General features: G+C 40.3%; 1 protein-coding gene across 1 annotated transcript in view; it reads left to right on the top strand.

The window, feature by feature from the left end:
* The window catches only part of LOC126480717 (uncharacterized), a 154,808-nt gene that overhangs the window by 25,772 nt on the left and 109,921 nt on the right, over positions 1-19,115 (top strand). Inside the window, exons 2-4 of the mRNA XM_050103972.1 lie at positions 9,616-9,843; positions 10,012-10,187; positions 13,474-13,538. Of these exons, the coding sequence (XP_049959929.1) occupies positions 9,625-9,843; positions 10,012-10,187; positions 13,474-13,538 (460 nt within the window). The 5' untranslated portion in view covers positions 9,616-9,624. The remainder of the gene's footprint in view (positions 1-9,615; positions 9,844-10,011; positions 10,188-13,473; positions 13,539-19,115) is intronic.

Below are 19,115 nucleotides of genomic sequence, written 5' to 3'. Positions count from 1 at the left end.
GAAATTATCACAGTCCAGCTCTACATTCTAAACCCGATGCACTGCTACCAGTGTCATTGTTTCAACTATACTAGAATGTCTTGACACCCAGCCAACTGTAACCTGTTGTGGGGATGTGTACTAGGGCGATTGTCTGCCTCCTTCCCCCCTGTTGTATCAACTGCAATGGTGGCGATGCCGCATCCTCTCGAGATTGTCCCATGTATCTTGATGAACGGTTTGTCCAGAAGATCTAGGTAAAGGAAAAAGTGCCTTACCTGGTTGCTCGTAAGTTACTGGCTAGCTGCAAACCCTGCGTTCTACCGTCTTGACTCCTACAGTACTGTTCTCGCTACATCTCACTCCGTGAAGGACGTAGCCCCACACATTGGATCTGAACTTCAGCTGTGAGGTTGTGAAATCAGTGTCATAGTAGAATCACCGTCCCCTCATCCAGCTGTGCAACTGGCCATCAGACTCTCACCTCAAGGGGCAAAGCCACCAGGTACACAACTAGCAGGCTGGAAAGGACAGAAGTACTCCTTCTGTGAAGACTTACTATGTCCCTTCAGTCAACAAACACCTGTATTATCCCCTGCTTACTGGAAAGGCTCCAAGAATTGCAACAAAGGCAAACAGTCTTCTCGTTTACTGACTCGAAGATCCTCTTCGATGGCATCACCGTGTGATACCTTCACCCGACCGGTATCCATGTCGCCAGTGCACACCATCAACCGTTTTTCTGCTTTGGGCTCCACAGACAGACAGCACAAGACAGCAGAGTCTTCGCAGGTTGTCACTCGGCAGCCACCGAGGTGACACCCCTTCATTTTTTCCTCATCATGACTCTCCTCCAGTGTAATATTCATAGCCTTCGATCCCATGAAGAGGATTTACAGTTCCTTTTAGAATCGCAGTGTCTCCTTGTACTTTGCCTTCGGGAAACAAAATTGCGTCCTCATGACCACTTTGAGCTTTCAAATTTCTTCCTGGTCTGTTTTGACCTTCCCCATAGTATCGGCATTCCGTCTCATTGGGAGTCGTACTGCTAATTTGAGATGATGATCATAATCAACCCATCTCCCTGACTACCTGTCTTCAAGCTGCTGCAGTTTGCCTTTTCCTCCCTCACTTGACCTTTTCCTTTTGTGCCATTTATATTTCACTGTCATTTGATGAAACCAGGGTAGACTTCCTGCAGATTAATGGGCAGCTACCTCACCCATTTTTTTCTAATGTGTGACTTTAATGTGCATCATTCTCTTTTGGGGTTCTCCCAGAACCTGGCAAAGGTGTGCCCTCTTGGCTGACCTTCTTAATCAATGTAACATCTTCTGCCTTAACACAGGAGCATCCACATTACTTTCAAACTCCTCGCACACCTTTTTCCATGTGGCCCTATCCTTCTGCACTGCCCAGCTTGTCCATCATATCGAGTGGTGCATTCTTTCTGACACCTACTCGAGTGGCCATTTCCCATGTGCTATCTATTTGCTGACTCCTACCCCACCTGCTTGCACACCCAGATGGCAGCTTACCAAGGCTGACCGGCGGCTTTATTCCTCCTTGGCGACCTTCAAAAAACAAGATTTCCCAAGTTGTCATGAACAAGTGGACTATCTTACAAATGTTATCCTTATTGCCACAGAACATTCCATTCCTCACACTTCCTCCTTACCAAGCTGTGTTCCAGTCCCGTGGTGGTCTGGGGCATGCCGCGACGCAAATCATGCACGGAGATGCATGCAAAGTGTCACATTCTTCGGGATACCAAAAAAGTTAGCTGATTTTATTTACTAGTTCTTTTAACAGTTCCACCCCTTCCTCTGTTGTATGGGCCAACCACTGATGGCTCTCTGGGAACAAGATCCGTTCCCCAATTTCCAGCCTGACATTTACAGACGATGTCATTGTGGACCCTATTGCTATCTCCAACACCTTGGGCCACCAATTTATGGTAATTTTGAGCTCTTCCCACTATCACCCTGCCTGCCTTAATCAGAAACGAGTGGAGGTGGCTCAGGTGATACCCTTCTTTTCTCAGAATCGGGAGTGCTACAATGCAGTCTTTACTGTGAGGTAGTTAGATCATGCTCTCACTTCATCCTGAAGTTTCATTGTGCGCCGTCTTCAGCGATGTCTCGGTCACCTTTACTCATGGAGAATCAAAAATGGCTTTCGTTTTTAACTGTCTGTATGAATTTCTGGCTATGCAATTGGTTTTTCTCACCTTCTTTACATCTTGACCCTGTTGCTCTTCCGTTCATTGAAACTATGAAATTCCTGGGGCTCATGCTCGATAGGAAACACTCTTGGTCCTCCATGTGCCTTACCTGGTAGCCCGCTGTACGCGGTCCCTCAGTGTCCTACGTATCCTGAATGTTACTTCCTGGGGTGCAGACAGAACCACTCTCCTCTGTTTGTACCGATCCCTTGTCCATTAGAAACTAGACTATGGGTGCTTTGTCTGCGTCTGCACATCCAGCCCTCTTATGCCGTCCCAACACTATCCACCATCGTGGTATCCATTTGGCCACTGGCACCTTTTACACTAGCCCAGTTGAGAGCCTGTCCGTCAAAGCTGCTGAACTACCACTGCCTTTCTGCTGTGACTTTCTCCTCAGCGGGTATGCTTGCTGTTTGTCTGCCATGCGTGTCCACCCATCCTAGGCCTCCTCCTTTGATGATTCCTTTGATCACAAGTATGAGGCATGTCCCTCTTCTCTGTAACCTCCTGGAGTCTGTTTTCGGCACTTTCTACGGCTGCTTTACTTCACACTACCTGCACCTTTCCCAGTGGGTTGAACCCTACACCACCTTGGCTTTGTGAAGTGGCCCATATTAACCTTGGCCTTCATTTGTTTCCTAACATCACTACTCCAGCCTCTGTCTATTGCCTTCAGTTTCACACCCTTCGCATGGAGCTTCGCAATAGTACCTTTGTATACACTGATGGCTCTTGGACTGACCGTGGGCTCAGCTGTGTCTTTTTGTCATTGGCACCCATGTCTTTCAATATCGGCTTCTGGCACACTGCTCAATCCATCCCTTAGTGCAGTGGATCTGGGAAAACTGACACTTTGTCACTTGTGATGGACCCACTGTGATGTTTATGTGGGTTCCTGGTGATGTCACTCTTGCCAGGAAACGAGGCTGCTGATGCTACTGCCAAGGCTGCAGTCCTCATACTTCAGCCCATTTGTCCCTATATTCCCTCCGATGATCTGTGTTGCCATCTGTCAGGTGGTGGTGTCACTTCGGCATTGCCATTGGTCCTCCCTTCATGGGAACAAGCTCCAGGTTATTAAGCCTCTTCCAGCAGCTTGGACGTGCTCTCAACACCACTGCTGGAAGGAGTTCATTTTAACTAGGTTGCGTATAGGGCACTACCTTTCTGGCCATGGCCATTTACGTGGCGCTTCCCCATCACTTTGTGCACATTGCACCTAAGTGTTAGCTGTCCACCGTTTCCTGACGGAATGCCCATGTTTTGGCCATTTGCATTCCTGCTTGGGTTCAACGTCTGAGTTATCGGTTGTTTCAGCAAACGATGTGCAGGCTGTCGATCGTGTTTTACTTTTTATCTGTCATAATATGGTGAAGGACATTTAATTTTTGGCTCTGGATCTGCATTTCTGTATGGTGTATTTTATAGCCCTTTCTCCACGTTCCTATTTTTAGCTGTGTTCCCATACATTGATTGGGATGGACATGTAGTTGTTTCAAGATTTTAAACATGGCTGAAACAGCAACTCTTGAAATTCTTCACGGTAAATAATAACATCAAACAGTTGCCACTGTTTGGCTGTTATCATTTACCGTGAAGAATGTAGTAGTTTTTTAACTCCTCTCTTTGTATTCTATATTTTTGACTTGGGTGCATATGATCCTAGTTATTTTTGCGTGCACAGTAGTTCCTGACTTCTCTTTGGTGATGTTTGAACTGATCCGCAGTCATTGCTGAATATTTTGCAGCACTCTTTACAAAGTGTCCGCATGCATTAGCTACTATCTTTATTTCCTAGCCCAGAAATGTTTGATGGAGGTAAACATATTATCCTTCTATGCACAAGGCTTTGAATCGTACAGTGTTCCATTTTATGAATTGGAGTATTGCAATGCTTAATCAGCGTGTCAAGACACAGCCCCTGGACCCAATAAAATCCACAATCATGTGTGTGAGCTTCTTAGTCCGGTATTACTCTACAATATTTCTTTGTGAAAGATATGATCATATATTAGCCAAATTTGTTTGACAAATATATTTGATGTGGTGCTAAAAAGTGGTATCACACTGTCATCATATTTTTTGTCAAAGCTCAAGATGGCTGACAACAACTTATTTTGCGCAGCGGTTGTATGTACCACAATAGCACTGTGTGTGCATTTGGAAGAGAAGTGGGGGGGGGGGAGGGGGGGGGAGAAACCTACCTGGGTGAAGCTGTGGGTTTTACGGTGAAACAATAAAAGCATTCAAAAAAATTTGTTATGTGAACTTCTAGTGGAGGACATAAGTCATACATAAATTACTTAAGAATGGATGAGCATGCATTTCAGTATTTGCTCAGTGAAGTGAAGTGTCTCGTCGTATCACAAAGCACAATACTCATTTAAGAACTGCTATACCTGCAGAAGACAAACTCACAATAAGATTAAGATTTCTTGCAACAAGGGAGTTACTCTAGCTTACAGTACAGCACTCAAATACCAGTGCACATTAACTAAAATAATACCTTAAATGTGTGAAGCAATTTATAAAGCACTAAAGGACCAATATCTGAAAGTAAATAAATGTTCAGTGCACTTTATGTGCGTTAAGAACTATTTTTATCATAGATCAAAGTAATAATTCCATTTTGCCCCACAACTACCAAATTAATAGAAATGTATGAAGCTAATGAGGTGCTTTACAATGTGGAGCATCCTGAGTAGTGTAAAGTGCCTCATCGGCTTCATACATTTCCATGAATGAATGTTGTAGTTGACGGCACACACAAATTAAACTTCACAGCCATGTTAACAACCACTGGTGACAGAACATTGCAACGGTGCTAGCGCTACAAGTTGTAACATTTCACATTGCGGTGAACAGAAGACAGGCAACTTTTATGATCAAATCTACTGCGAGGTCGTAGATTTGATCATATTTATTTGACGACAGGTGACATTTGACGAAGTTCTGTATTACACCATCAAATTTCTGTGACATAGATATTTGACATATCAACTTTGATGAAGAAATATGTTATTGTAATACTGGTGTTAGCAATGACGGCATAAGACATCCTTTTTCACCCCTCCCCCAAATCAAATGACTTTGTCATTCCAGCTCTCCACAGACCATCTGATTCATTGGAATCTGCAGAGTGCAGTGATTCTGTGCATTGCCAACATCTAATTGTGGAGGTCTTTGACGTACAGAAGGCGTTTCATACCACCTGGTGCCATCATATCCTCTACAGTGTGTGTGTGTGTGTGGGGGGGGGGGGGGCTTCTAAGGCTATTTACCCATTTTTATCCAGATTTTCCTATCCTTTGTACTGTTTCGGTCTGGATAGGTTTGACCCACAGCAGCCCAAACTGGGGTCCCTCAGGGATCGGTTCTGAGCATAACCGTTTTTGCCATCGCAATCAGTGGTATTTTGTGACTGCAGTGGGACTCATAGCATCACTGTCGTGGGTCATGAATGACTTGCCTGTGCTGCAGCTTTCCATCATCCGCACAGCCATTGCCAATCTAGGGATCATACAAAAAGTGCATACTAGGATCCTGAATCATGGATTTCAGTTTTCTCCCATGAAAACTCGCATCATATACTGTAGTTGACTCAGGACTGTGCATTCACATCCAGAGATTTACCATGGTAACTAGTTGATTCAAGTCATTGAAACTTCGAACTTTTTAGACCTTTTATTAATAGGTAAGTTAACATGTTTACCATATGTAAACCAGATCAGGGCAGATTACCCTCAGATTTCTCAGTGACACCACCTGGGGCACAGACTGTACCGTTCCTCTCAAATCCTAAAAGATTTTATTTAATCCCATCTGGACTATGGGTTGTTGTTACGGTTCGGCACCTCCATCAGTACTGTGCTTGTTTTGTTAGACCATGCCCGCAGTAGTGTTGTGTGGTTGGCAGCTTGGGTGTCCCATATGAGACCTGTCAACAGCCTACTGTTGGAAGCTGGTATCACATCACTGAGGGTCAGATGCAAGGAACTCTTGATCTATGTGGTCACTGTCAGATGCCTACCCATCTGTGTAATATGTCTTATGTTTAACAACCAACAGTTAAGACTTTTTCCAAATTGCCCAAAGATGGGCTGACCAGCTGGGGTACGATTGGAAGATCTATGCAGGACCTCAAACTGCTGCCTCTTGTCTATGCTCACCGAGCTCCCTCTTGGTGCCCCCACCCCGTGTTGTGGGGTAGTCCTATGATTCGGATGGATCTCCCTTGTGGCACTAAGAAAAATGCTGATTGCACCATTTCTCAGACATCTCTTCAGTTCTCGGTGACGACCCAAATTAGACGTCTATCTAAAAGGATTGAAAGTCATTGACAGGATCAGTTTTGCTTTTGCACACCCAAGGGACATAAGAAGTGTTGTTTGTCAAGTACATGTAGAATTGGTTGCCATATAATGGGCTCTACAGTACAGTAAAACTCTGGGCACAAGGGATTTCATATTTGTAGTTACTCCACGAGCTGCTTAAAAGACCAGTTTCAGTGCTACTCCAAAAAACCTTTTGTTCACTAACACCGGAGACCTGTTAGTTGGCTGCCACATCCCCGGAAAGACAGATATATTCACCCCTATACAGAGCCACGTGGGTATTCTGGCAAATGAACTCGTTGACAAATTAGCTAAAGAAGCAACCACAGAAGATAAACTTCATTTCTGGGCACAGACATACAGTTGCAACTACATCAGATTGTGAAGACATGGGATATGGAATGACAGGTAACGACGATCCTCAACAAGCTGAGAGCAGTCAAAGGGATCACCAAGGCATGGCATGCTTCTCCAGGCCTCCTGGAGAGATGCCTTTGTACTGTGCCGACTGCATATCAGTCACACCAAATTTACTCAAGAGTTCCTGTTGTGTCAAGAGGACTCCTCAATCTCAATGCATTCGTGGTAGTCATCTCAAGATTGTTGATATTCTCTCAGAATGTGCCCTGCTAGCCAATCTGAGACAAGCAATAAACCTGTCTACATCACTGTCAGATACTTGCAGATGATGGATTAGCAGCTACCAAATTCCTGCAGTGCCTGAGGCAAAGCGTATTTTATGACAAAATTTAATTGAACCTTCAAGTCTAGTGTAAGGTGTAGTTTGTGAGGGGAGTACCTCCCACTGCATTGTGTCCCTGAGTTGTATCCAGCTTTTTTATCCCTCCACACTGTTGTGCATCTTCAAATTTTTATGTACATATTTTGACTATTCAAGCTAATTAGCTCTTTAGTCCATATAGTCTGCATTCTCACACCCAGTTGTACTGTATTAGCCAAGAGTATGACGACCTTGATTATGTGACAACTCCCAATCCCTCTTCCCCTAAGAGGCCTCTTGTGAAAAATTTATTTTTGGCATATTCTGACTAATCAGAATTCCAAACTGTTTTATTCACATAAAGTATCTGCCTAAAAGGTTAATATTATACCTGTTCTACATGTATGCCATTTATTAATAGGCTACAGTTTGATAGTACAAGGAGATATAAAATTTACGAAAAGAAATGGTGTACATTAATATGCAGACAATTTCCTTTTCTACAGTTTTCGCTTACTGACCCTTTCATTTGCGCTATCGTTATTTTTAATGATCATCATCCCCATTGCCCAGCTAAGAAAATTATATCTTAGTTATAAAAAATATTTGGCTGTTCTTTTCAAATATGTTAACTAATTTCGAGTTTGTGATTACTGTAGGACCTGAGAACACAGCTGTTATTATCCAAATCGGTATTGCATTTCTCTTCTATACTGATTTGAGAATGTTACAGTGTATCTTGCTTATAAACATATTGTCTGCCCACTGTTCTCTCATTGGCTGCATAGAACCAACAGCTGACAGGCCATTTTGCTCCTGTTGTACATCACACTGAGTGTTGAGAACACTGCAGCATGAAATACATAAGTGCACCACTGGCTTCTATCTAGGCTTTTACTGTCACCTGCAGAAGTGAATACTCTTGTTGAGTATTTGTGCAATTTTAAAGTCTGTTCAATTCTGACTGCAAGTGGGTACAGGCAAACTGTAGGTTAAATGTGGTACATGTTCCTGAAAAGCACAAGCATGTGGTACGCATTCCCATGGTTGAAGAAAGACATAATTTGTTGTCTGCTTGCTGCTCCCATCCCTGCTTTCATAGTTATCTGCCAGACTGATATCACTGTTCCCCCTCCAACCTTTCTGTAGTGCAAAGCTTGAGGAGCTATGAAACGAGGACTGCAATATATTCCAAGGTACAAGTCGTGTGTAGCAAAAGCAACTAATACAGAAATAAAAGATTGCAATCATGATTAAGTCCAGTTCATGTACTTGCGCGTGTCCCACCATCTACTGATATGTTACTATCTCCAACTGCGGGTCTTATTGCCGGAATTTAATCTTACAGCAAAAATTACAGTCTGTTTTTAATTTGTTAGACATTTCATTCTTGATAAATTTTTGTTCCTTTTTCATCTGAATCATGTTCTAAAACTGATTAGAAGCAGGTAACATTTTCGCCTGGTATTCTAATTGTAAGGAGTGACAGAATTTCTTATTTGAAACCTAGTTAGTAAATCATTAGTGTCTCATAATCAAATAATATATTGATCTGGTTTCAGAAAAAAAAGTAATGTATGTTGAAGAACAGAATTTTTGCTTTTGAATGTTATCTTCAGTTAAAAAGCAGCATAATGTTTATACACAGAATCTATTACGCGTATGAAAACTTTTATTCCAAACCTGTTTAAATATAAGAGTTTGTAAGATGATTGAATTTGGTGCTATTTCCTCCCATGTTTTTCAAAATTATTAAATTTTAACCAGAGCAATTCAGATGTCACATGATTGTTCGAGCAACATTGATACTGTAGTGAGTGCTTTGGTATATCGGGAAACTTTAGCCTATTTGAAGGCGAATTTCATTTGCACAGTCTGATGATGTGGCTACAGGCCTTGGAACTGAGAATTCTCCTTTTAACGTCATTTTCCTGTGAATCAACAGACTGATAAGCAATGAGTTTAGTCCTCTTAAACACATAACCGCCACCACTCTGGTGGGCCTTGTAGATAGAAGAATAAAACAAGTGGTGAATATCTTATGTTAAGTAGTGGTTCAGCATGGCAATGGCAGAGCCTTTAGTTTGTCGGGAGGATGATTGTAAATCAGGCTTTTTCTTAATGTTGGAAAGGGACCTAGGAAAGTAGGGTAAAATGAAGATGGAAATAAAATTTTTGGAAAGTAACCAGGCGGTGGCTAGGTTAGTGTGGGAGTGGGCCATGGTTGGATGGAGTATGAACTGAACTGTAAGACACTGATTCACTTCTTATTACAGAAAAAAGGAATAAATGTTGCTTAGACATTATTCTTATATGTGCAGGAGCCATGTATATTTATGTTTACTACTTTCCAGGAGGCAAAGATGTATGTGAAATCAACTTACATACCAGTTCGAAGGCGGAAGAGGAGGAAGCGTTTCCCAGCAGCTATAATTGAAGATGACTTGAACTCCAGTTTTTATTTGTTCAATGCTTTGAATGCTGACAGTATAAAGAAGTTTAAAGCAGACCAGAAATGTAACCCAAAAAAGAAAAGGAAGCCTAAAAAGTTGCAGAATAGTGTCCATTTTGATACAACTACTGTAAGTATCTTGTTTATATTGTGTTGACCCAATTCCAGTATCTCATTTTTGTAGGCTAAACTAATTCATTCACCCTGCATGCAATTATAGTAGAATTTGTAAATATATCAGGAAAGTTGAATGTTCATTTTGACTGTACAATGCAGTTACAGAATAAATTTTCCCCAGGTAGATTTGAAAGCAGAGAAAGAGAACAGGAAAAATAGTAAAATGAAGGGAACTAAGAGGAAAGAGGGTGTTGCTGCAGCAAAAAAGTACAAATTTTTCCAGCCAGAAGTAAAGGTCTTTAGCGATGTCACACAGAGCCCAAACACAACATTTGATAGGTTACTTCGCAGTTCCAGGTAGTTTCAATGAAATTAAATAATAATTACATCATTGTTAACTTAGTTTTTCATGTACATGTTACTTTTGTGCTGCATTTACAAACTAAATTCTTAATGCATTATTTGTAATGATCTGTCTTAAAATACACAGATATAATACAGTCAGTGAAACATTCATTTGAAAGTGCAGATTCCATTTCATTAACTCTCTAGTTGAGACAGTCAGGGGAATTTCATATTAATTAAAATGAAAGTAATTTGAGAAGAAAACAGTACAGTATAATAGGTTACTATATACGCATGAAAAATGCTTAACCCTCTGCTAGGCACTATTCTGGGACTCCTGTGTTCGGCGACAAGGAGCTTGAAGGACAAAGATTTTGAAATTGGCTATTATCTCATATTTTCAACTTTAGTAACCTAAACGTAACTAGTGGCTTTCATGGGAATGTGTCGAAGCAGAACATGAGGCTAAAAAAAAACCTTTTTATTAAAAACAAAAGAATAAAATATAAACGACTGAAATTGTAAATCCACCACCGAACAGTTACAGTTTTCAGTACATAAATTTTAGTAAATGGTAAATTTATGTAAAAATCTCCCATTTCAAGACACTATTTTGGTGCTGGTGCCTTTCCCACTCACTGAGGCTTTTGAGTCGCCTTTGCAAGCTGGAGGGCATTCCAATCTTCTTCTTACTACTTCTGCATAGCTCTCTAAGAACAATTTGATGTTCCATCGGTTTTAGGTACACTCCTCCATGTAGTTTCTTCAGTTGATTTCCAAGGAAAGTAACTGGGAAGTTGATACCACCCACATTCAGCAGGGTGTGAAAAAAATAATCATTGACCAGTACTTTCTCTGCTCACACTGTTAAGTAGCATGCATATGATCTGTGGTATCAACATCTTTTGTTGAATTGTAGAGTGTGACTGTATTTGGTTTATTGTTCTCTCCAGATTAAGGATCAGTGACATTGTCATTGTGAAACGAAGATACAAGAATAACATCATTGTTCTGGTGTGGTATGTAGGAAACCAAAACCTGCCCATCATTAATGCCAAACATTCTGCTGTATTGTGTCTTCTGTTTTACATCAACAAAATCTTATGGCAATTGTCTTCTATTTTTTGTGACAGGTTCAAATAAGACAGCTTTTTGTGTTGAAATAGTCAGTGAGGTCAAAAATCAGAAAATCAACTATCAGCAATGATATTTTGATTGCATCCAAATACAGATTTAGTCATTCTCTTGACAACTTCAGTTGATTTGTTGCTGACAGAAAGGACCTGCAGGCTGTAGTGCAACATAGATCTCCATGTTTACAGTGTGTATCATTTTCGCTGCAACAAGAGCAAAAAGTTTTATTCAATATTTGTTTGGTTTTGAGAGTACGTACTGCTGAAAAACACATCTTCCACGAAAACCAGGAAGTGTAGGACAATAGCTCTTCTGGCAATTTTCCACAAATGTTTCAAGAAGTCACAAATAAGAGCTAGCCAGCCAAATTCTTTTCGTTGGTCTCTGATAGTTCAGTCATCAAAATGAAGTCAATGTAACAGTCGTAAACTGTTTGAGATTCATCAAGAGACTATTATTCAGCGCAACAACCTTTGGTCCCCAAAGTTCCTCCAGGCTTCGACAATTCCCTAGGTACAACAAACAAATAAATGCTTTTAGTTCAATTACATCTGTGGAACTGATTCTCTCTCTCTCTCTCTCTCTCTCTCTCTCTCTCTCTCTCTAGAAACACTCCTTGATAGTGTCAGTGTATTGATTTGCATATTTTTATTCCAGTATTCAACTGCACTTTTAGTGTTCTTAGCATTTGCTATGACTCCAGGGAGGTGAGTGGTGGTGATGTCTGATCCCATATGATGTGCCTTCCCGGGTGGCTTTTTGGCTGCCATGGTCTTATTTCTTCCCAAATTAAGTTCGTTTTGTTCTCTCTTTGTTTTTCATTGTCCGCAGTATCCTCACCATCCTGCTCTGTTACAGAATTGCATTCACATTCTTCCACCTCGTCTTGTGAATAAATGTCTCCTCACCAAGATCCTCAGATAGCATGGGGTCTTCATCGTCATCACACTTCAGCAAATCCTGTATTTCTTAAAGGTGACGTGGATTAGACAAGTCGTAATAATTATGAGCCATGTCTGTGGAAAATATGGAGTGTAAAAGAAAGAACACAAGTATAACAACATTATTCAGGCACAATGTACCTGAAAGGCTTAGCTCACTGTACTCTACATTTTCACAAGCAATTCACATTACTCATCCATCAAGCGAGTAAAATAACAACTCTGGTTGAAAAGAACCAAAACTACACACCTCTGTAAGTGAGATGTATTAGAGCGCACTGAGCTTGAGAGGCCATTTTCTGCTCTCCCCAAAGGTTGTGCAAAAGCTAGTGGAGCGTTGTAAACAGCACCTTGAGGTAAGAAGGTACCAATGTTGGGGAAATCCCATGCCGACAATTTGGGGAGAGGGGAACAAAAACATTTCAGCTGCACCTATCCGGCTGATTGCACTCGATGAAGGGTTAAGAGAAATAATGTAGTTCGAAAAACAGCCTGAAATTGAAATACATCATTGACAAAAGTGTAAATTGAAAGTGGAGTGAGGGGGGGGGGGGGGGAGGGGGAGGAAAGGGGGAGGAAAGGGGGAGGAAAGGGGAGGGGAGGTCAGGGAGTGGAGTGACACTGCTGTCAGCTGCATTAGGACATTACGCAGATTCGGCTGAGACAAGTGAAAATGGGTACTTGACTGGGATTTGAAGCCAGGGTCTCTTGCTTACTAGGCAGGTGCGGTAACCACTGCGCCATCTGGGACACAGTGTTATCGCAGCTGCACAGACTATCTCAGCTTGCCTCACGGCCGATCCACACTCCCATCGAGCACCACCTATCCCCAGCCACTGTCCATTTCCTCCGTATGCCCTCTTTTGCTTGTGAGTTTGCTAGGAGGTCGGACGTATTTGTGCATTCTCACTGAAGGAGGTGGATTCACTGCCCAGCTAGGTCTAGCAAATTATGAATGTGTGGTGACTGTTTCTTTGGACATGTCAGAAAGAACAGACACCATACATTCATACATTGACCACATGTAAGTACTCTGGTGTAGCCTACAAATAGTGAAGATTCATGTGAATCAGATCTCTACATGAATAAAACACAGTGACATGTTTTTAAAAGTGCAGAAGAAAAGTGTGAATATGATATGTTATGATGTAAGCCTCTTGGACATAAAATTTCTTTTGTCGTCATAGCTTCATCCTTCCTAAATTCTGTGTTCGTGTTTACAGGAAACCATTGGTCGACAAAAATTCGTCGAGTGGTGTGAAACATCAGGTTGAACACATTGACTCAGGTGAGATCCAAAGTTAAAATATATGTATATGTGCTTTCTTTCTTGTAGCTCAAGTGTTATCCTAACCGGAATTAATGCTGTCCATAATATTTAGGGTTTGTAAGGGGGGGGAGACGAAATTTTCACTACTTTCTGCTGCTTCCGAAGAATATACTGAGAGAGATTCAGATTTCATCTACAACAACTCATAATGTGGATGTAGTGTTTCAAACTTGTGGTAGATAAATCTTTAAGACATAATTGGAGGCATAGATGATGGGTTCAACTTTCTGTGTTTGAAATCTGAAGAATAGAACCTGAATTTTTGTTAATTTGCATATGCACATGAAAAATGTAATTGTTCCTGGATTTTTTGCCAGTGTTAATTTTTCATTTTATTGTTGTGTATTAATATATTGCTTGTCTTACGTATTAGTGCTTTTTTACCGTACTACTTACACCATGTCCTCCGTTCGCCGCTCCTAGAAAAAATACACTTTATTAACACCACTTGAATTTTCACATCACAAAAGAGTTGATAGTTTCCTTCTTCCATCTAGGTAATTAATGAGCTTCCGTTGGCCTCTTCTGTCATATCCTGTAAGTAATAAAATGCATAAAATCAAAATTATTAGACAACTCATTGGCATGTGTTGTCTCAAGGAATCCCATTAATGGGTACCAGTAACACTGGATTTTAGTAGTAAATTTATAATTACCATTTCCGCATAAATGTTTTCAACTTTCCTACCAAATGCTGACTTTTTAGTCCATTTAATTTCTTTATTTCATTTTCCACAGTGCAGCCACTTCAAATGCAGCTGATTGCAAAAGTTTTTCTTCATAAGATTCTAACAACTTGTTGTGGTTTTTTTAGTCAGCATGCTTTGCATTATGAAGAATTCCATATCCTTCATATTTTTCGATAACCATTGTGATGGTACCCACACACGAAATACTTTTGATCGTTATTTTCTAGGTGAAAGGGGTAAAGGAAAGGAATTGCCAAGCATACAATTGCAACCTTTTATGAAAGTGAGTACGTTGCTCAGATTTTTGTCAAAGATCTTTGATAAGAGAAATCTGTTATAAAAGCACACATAGAATTGACTTTCAAAGATTAGACCAACAAGCATTTATAAAAGAACTTTGTCAAAAATCTTTCATGGTGTAATATGAGCCTTAATGAGAGGGTTTATGTGGATTGAAGCTGTTGATGTTATGAATAACATTTTCAGGCTGTGAAATCTGCTTTAAGTACATGATGCGCTAAATGCTATCTTTTTACCTTCAATCAAAAATGCTATGGTGTACATCCATAGCAACTTTGACTTCCTTGTTAGCACTGTTAAAGAATTTGAATCCATCAGCTTGCCTTCACAGAAATTGATTGGAATGTTAATTGCAAGCTCATTGATGTTAGAAGTGATATTAGGCAGAGGGTAGTGATTAAGTTTGATGTTGTCGGCAAGAAATCCAGGCTATTCAACTTTTGATACTGTGCAATAACGCCAGTGGGGGAGAAGTAGGTGCTGCAGTGGACATCTCTCCAGGAATATTTAATCTCCAAAAATTATTACCATCATCATCTTGTGATGTTTTTCAAAAGTTTGCGGGTATGACAGTGTCAAAAATTTAGTTGCTAAGACACACAGCAAGTTTTTGAAATGAAGAAACCTGCCAAATTTGTAGTATAGCTAGCCACACAAGTGGAGAAGTGTACTCTCTTACCCTAGCCAAAGCAGGCAGTACATGAGTAAAGTTAATTTCAGTTTCCATTGATAATTTTTCTTACACAATTGCCTTATTACTATTTGCTCAAGTTTGTAACTCACTTAATATCCCTAATGACCAACTGTTGCCTTTGCGGTATTGCAAGTGTTAACCATGGCCGTAAAGCTGTCCCCTGCCACCAATATGCTTGCTAATAGCATCTGTCTTTGTGCAGGTTGCAGATTTCCCAGTAATGTGAAGTCCAATTAATGTTCCCAACTTTGCAAAGGTGAAATATGAAGACATTCATTCAAATGATCTCAGTATTTTGTTAGAAATTGTGAAAACATGAGAAGAAACTGGAGGTAACTCCGAATCTGTGAAATGTGGCTCGAACAAAAGAAAACATGTAAAGTAATAGATTTCAGTAACAATGAAGAGATTTTAAATTTTTTGATTAAATGAAGGAGAGAGAAAAAGCCTAAAGTTAAGCAGTGTGCAGTCAGTTTCGTTTCGAAAAATTGGAACATGTATAAATAGGAGGCGGCTTTACATCAAGCACGAAATATGTGCCAAAATGAAGCTTGAAAAAGTATTAAAGGAGAAAAATTCTGAAGGTTTACAACTGTTCATGAGCATCAGTGCACCCTTACTGAGGGAGATTACTGATTTCCAACTTTCTTCGACCCGGTTAAACAGATACAAGAAATTACACTGAAAAGGAAGTCAGAAAATTATGAACTTTCCTTATAGTAAACATGTAGAGGAGATAGCTAATAGTATAGAGCAATTCGTAATTGATGTGAAGACAAAGCTTCTTTTTGTTTATAAAACTAATTAGTCAGGTTTAGTGCAAGAACGGTGCACAAACTACTTTATTTTGAGCAAAAAAACAGTCAGTTGCTTGTGCAATCAATGCTTGCTATGACATGTTTCATTATTCTCATCTCACTTTTCCAGGTTTTACTATGTCAATTACAAGATTTTTGTCCCTAATCACTACTTGTTTTAAATTTTGGTCCTAATGTGCCTTGATGTGAAGAGAGATATAAAACTGTGTAATCCACTCATGCTTACCACAGGCACTAGCTGTTTAGTGGCAAATATCGTGTAATTCTGGTAAAATCTGGAAAAATGGGAGAGAATAATTTGATCAATATTACGTCTGAAACGTCTTCTTCCCATTTCCAGAAAACAATGCATTGCTTTTGTTGGGAGTTTTGACCTGGACATGACATCCCCATCTTTGGGATGATGATGATGATGATGATGATGATGATGATAAGACTGTTAATATAATTTGGATTCCACCCAGAACTAATAGTGCGGTTCAGTCCTCTCCATAAAGTAGTTGTTTGACAGTAAAAAGCAGTTTCTAGAAAATTGTTGGACAACGTAAACTCCAATAGCTCTTTGTACTTTCAGGTTTACCATTGGAACAGATTTGTTAAACTTCAGCCATTTGTGCATTGTCACTTTGTGCCAGCACATTTTGTTAAGAGGGTTTCACAGAAAGTAATGTACGACATTTTTTCCTTCAGCAATTCTTTATTGAACATAATGAGAATTATAATCACAAAAGAATGGTGTTTTAGCCACGCACCATATTTTTCCAGATAATTTCAATCCGATTCTGTGGCCTTCCTCCACTGCGAAACAAGGGCGTTTATGCCCCTTTGGTACCAGTCCTTGTCCTGGTGGCAGAGCCAGTGCTTCACTGTATGAATCACAGCCTCATCATCCTCAATATGTCTTCCATGAATAGCATCGTTTAATGGCCCAAACAAGTGGAAGTCTGAGGGGGGCTAGGTCAGGGCTGTAGGGTGAATGGGGTAGCACTGTTCAACCCTGTTTTGCAATGTGTTCAGCTGTCCTCAGACTTGTGTGGGGCTGAGTATTATCGTGTTGCTGCAAAACATCTCCTGGGTTGCTGTGGTGCCAAAGTCACTGGAAGTGAGTCTTTGAGTTTTGTTAATGTGTTGACACATGCTTATGAATTATTGGTACCAACTCTTGGCATCACATCAATGAGAATCACACCTCCACAGTCTCAGAACACAGTGATTATGACCTTGCTGGTGGAAGCAGTTGCTTTGAATTTTTCCTTCTGTGGGGAGTGGGAATGGCGCCATTCCAGCAACTGCCCCCCCTCCCCCCCTGGACTCAAAATGATGAACCCAGGTTTCTTCACCTGTCACAGTCCAGGACAAGACGGCCTCACCTCAGCCTCAAAATGTTGCGTCAGATCAAGACTAATGTTTTTTCCGTGCAATTTGATCCACTGCTAGATACCACAGGACCCATTTTGCACACACTTCTGGATATCTGAGAGTTTGGATAATTGCATCCACACTTCGTTTGCTGATTGACACATGCAGCACCAACTGCCGAGTCATAATGCGTCAGTCTTTGCGAATGACATCAGCAGCTCAGTGCAACATGTCAGGTGTGACAGCCATTGGTGGTCGCCTAGACCGCCGCAAATTGTGGCGCTCCGACGCACTGCCTTCTGGTGACCACACCCTCTGTGGCCAACAGCTAACTGTACTTCTGTTGACAGCAGATGCTTTGTAGACTTTGAACAATTGTTTGTGAATATTCCCCACAGTTTTTCTTTGCAGTGAGAAATTAAATGACAGTACGTTGTTTGTAATGTACAAACTGTCCTGCAGCTTCGCTGTCTGTCGGAAGTGATGGAAACTTGGCATGCTTACCCAGGACATTTCAAATAATACATACGTAATGTTTCACATTCAGAGCATTGTTTTCGCATGAGAAAAAAATGTGGTGCATTACTTTCTGGGCAACCCTCTTAATTTGGACATGTACACCTGATGTACAGAACATGGTCACGACCGTTTCTTACTCCATCCCAATTCTGTCTGAATAAAATTAGTAAGCACTCAGTTTTGTTTTGTGACATTTGCCTGGTGTAAGGAAGATATTGATTTGTCATCCAGTGCACACTTTCCATTTTTGTGACAACCACAGGGAATAAACAAGGAAATGTTTCATTGCTTCTGAAATATACATTATTCAATAATTATCATAAGAACTGTGCTTCAGGAATTATTATAAAATGTTTAATCTCAACAAATTAGTCTCAAATGATGGAAGCATCTGTAGTATAACATCATAAACTGCATTGATTTTCTTTCCTCTGCTAGTCACTTATGCAATACTTACATCTGCAGCAGCTTAGCTGACAATATGATCTGCAAGTTATTCCAAACGTTGATGATGTGAGAGACAATGGTGTGGCGTAAGTGCTTAAAATTTGTGTGCGCGCAGTTTAGACTTCATACTACATGGTCCTACATTCTTGTAATGGCCACAACTGCTTGTTTGCCGATTCCCATCTAGGCAGAAGGGCTGTACAAATTACTGCTTAAAGTAGTTTTTCACGTGACAAATACTTTTTTAAATACTTGCAATGTGCCTTAGCACCTAAAATTTGGACAGTGAATTTCTTTGGATGAGTCCTTTCTGTAGGCAAAATTTTAGGGTTGATTTTTTACATCAGATTGGAGGAATCCCACATTAGTAAGTTCATGAAAGATGGACATTTTAGTAAAAGGAGGAGACAAAGAAATTTTTCACTAATGCAGGATGGACTTCCAAAATAAAAATTAATGTAAAATTACCATCTTTGTGCACTTTCCTTGTTTCTGGTTCATTAACATTGCATATTATGACAGTACAGTAGGCTATGGTGTAATTTGAAAGTTTTTAGTTTAAATTGTTTTATGTTAAATTTTTAATACAATATTTTTGGAGTTGTGTTTTACTGTTAATGTTATTTTTACTGCTTCATATTAAGAAATTATATAATTTAATTTGTTGTAAAAACAGTAGTCCGTATTTTGAGCAAAATATTTGATTAAT

This window comes from Schistocerca serialis, chromosome 5 (assembly GCF_023864345.2).
Source record: "Schistocerca serialis cubense isolate TAMUIC-IGC-003099 chromosome 5, iqSchSeri2.2, whole genome shotgun sequence".
Classification (NCBI taxonomy): Eukaryota; Metazoa; Arthropoda; class Insecta; order Orthoptera; family Acrididae; genus Schistocerca; species Schistocerca serialis.
The sequence above is the reverse complement of the archived record's forward strand: the minus strand, read 5'-3'. Positions and strand labels throughout refer to the sequence as shown.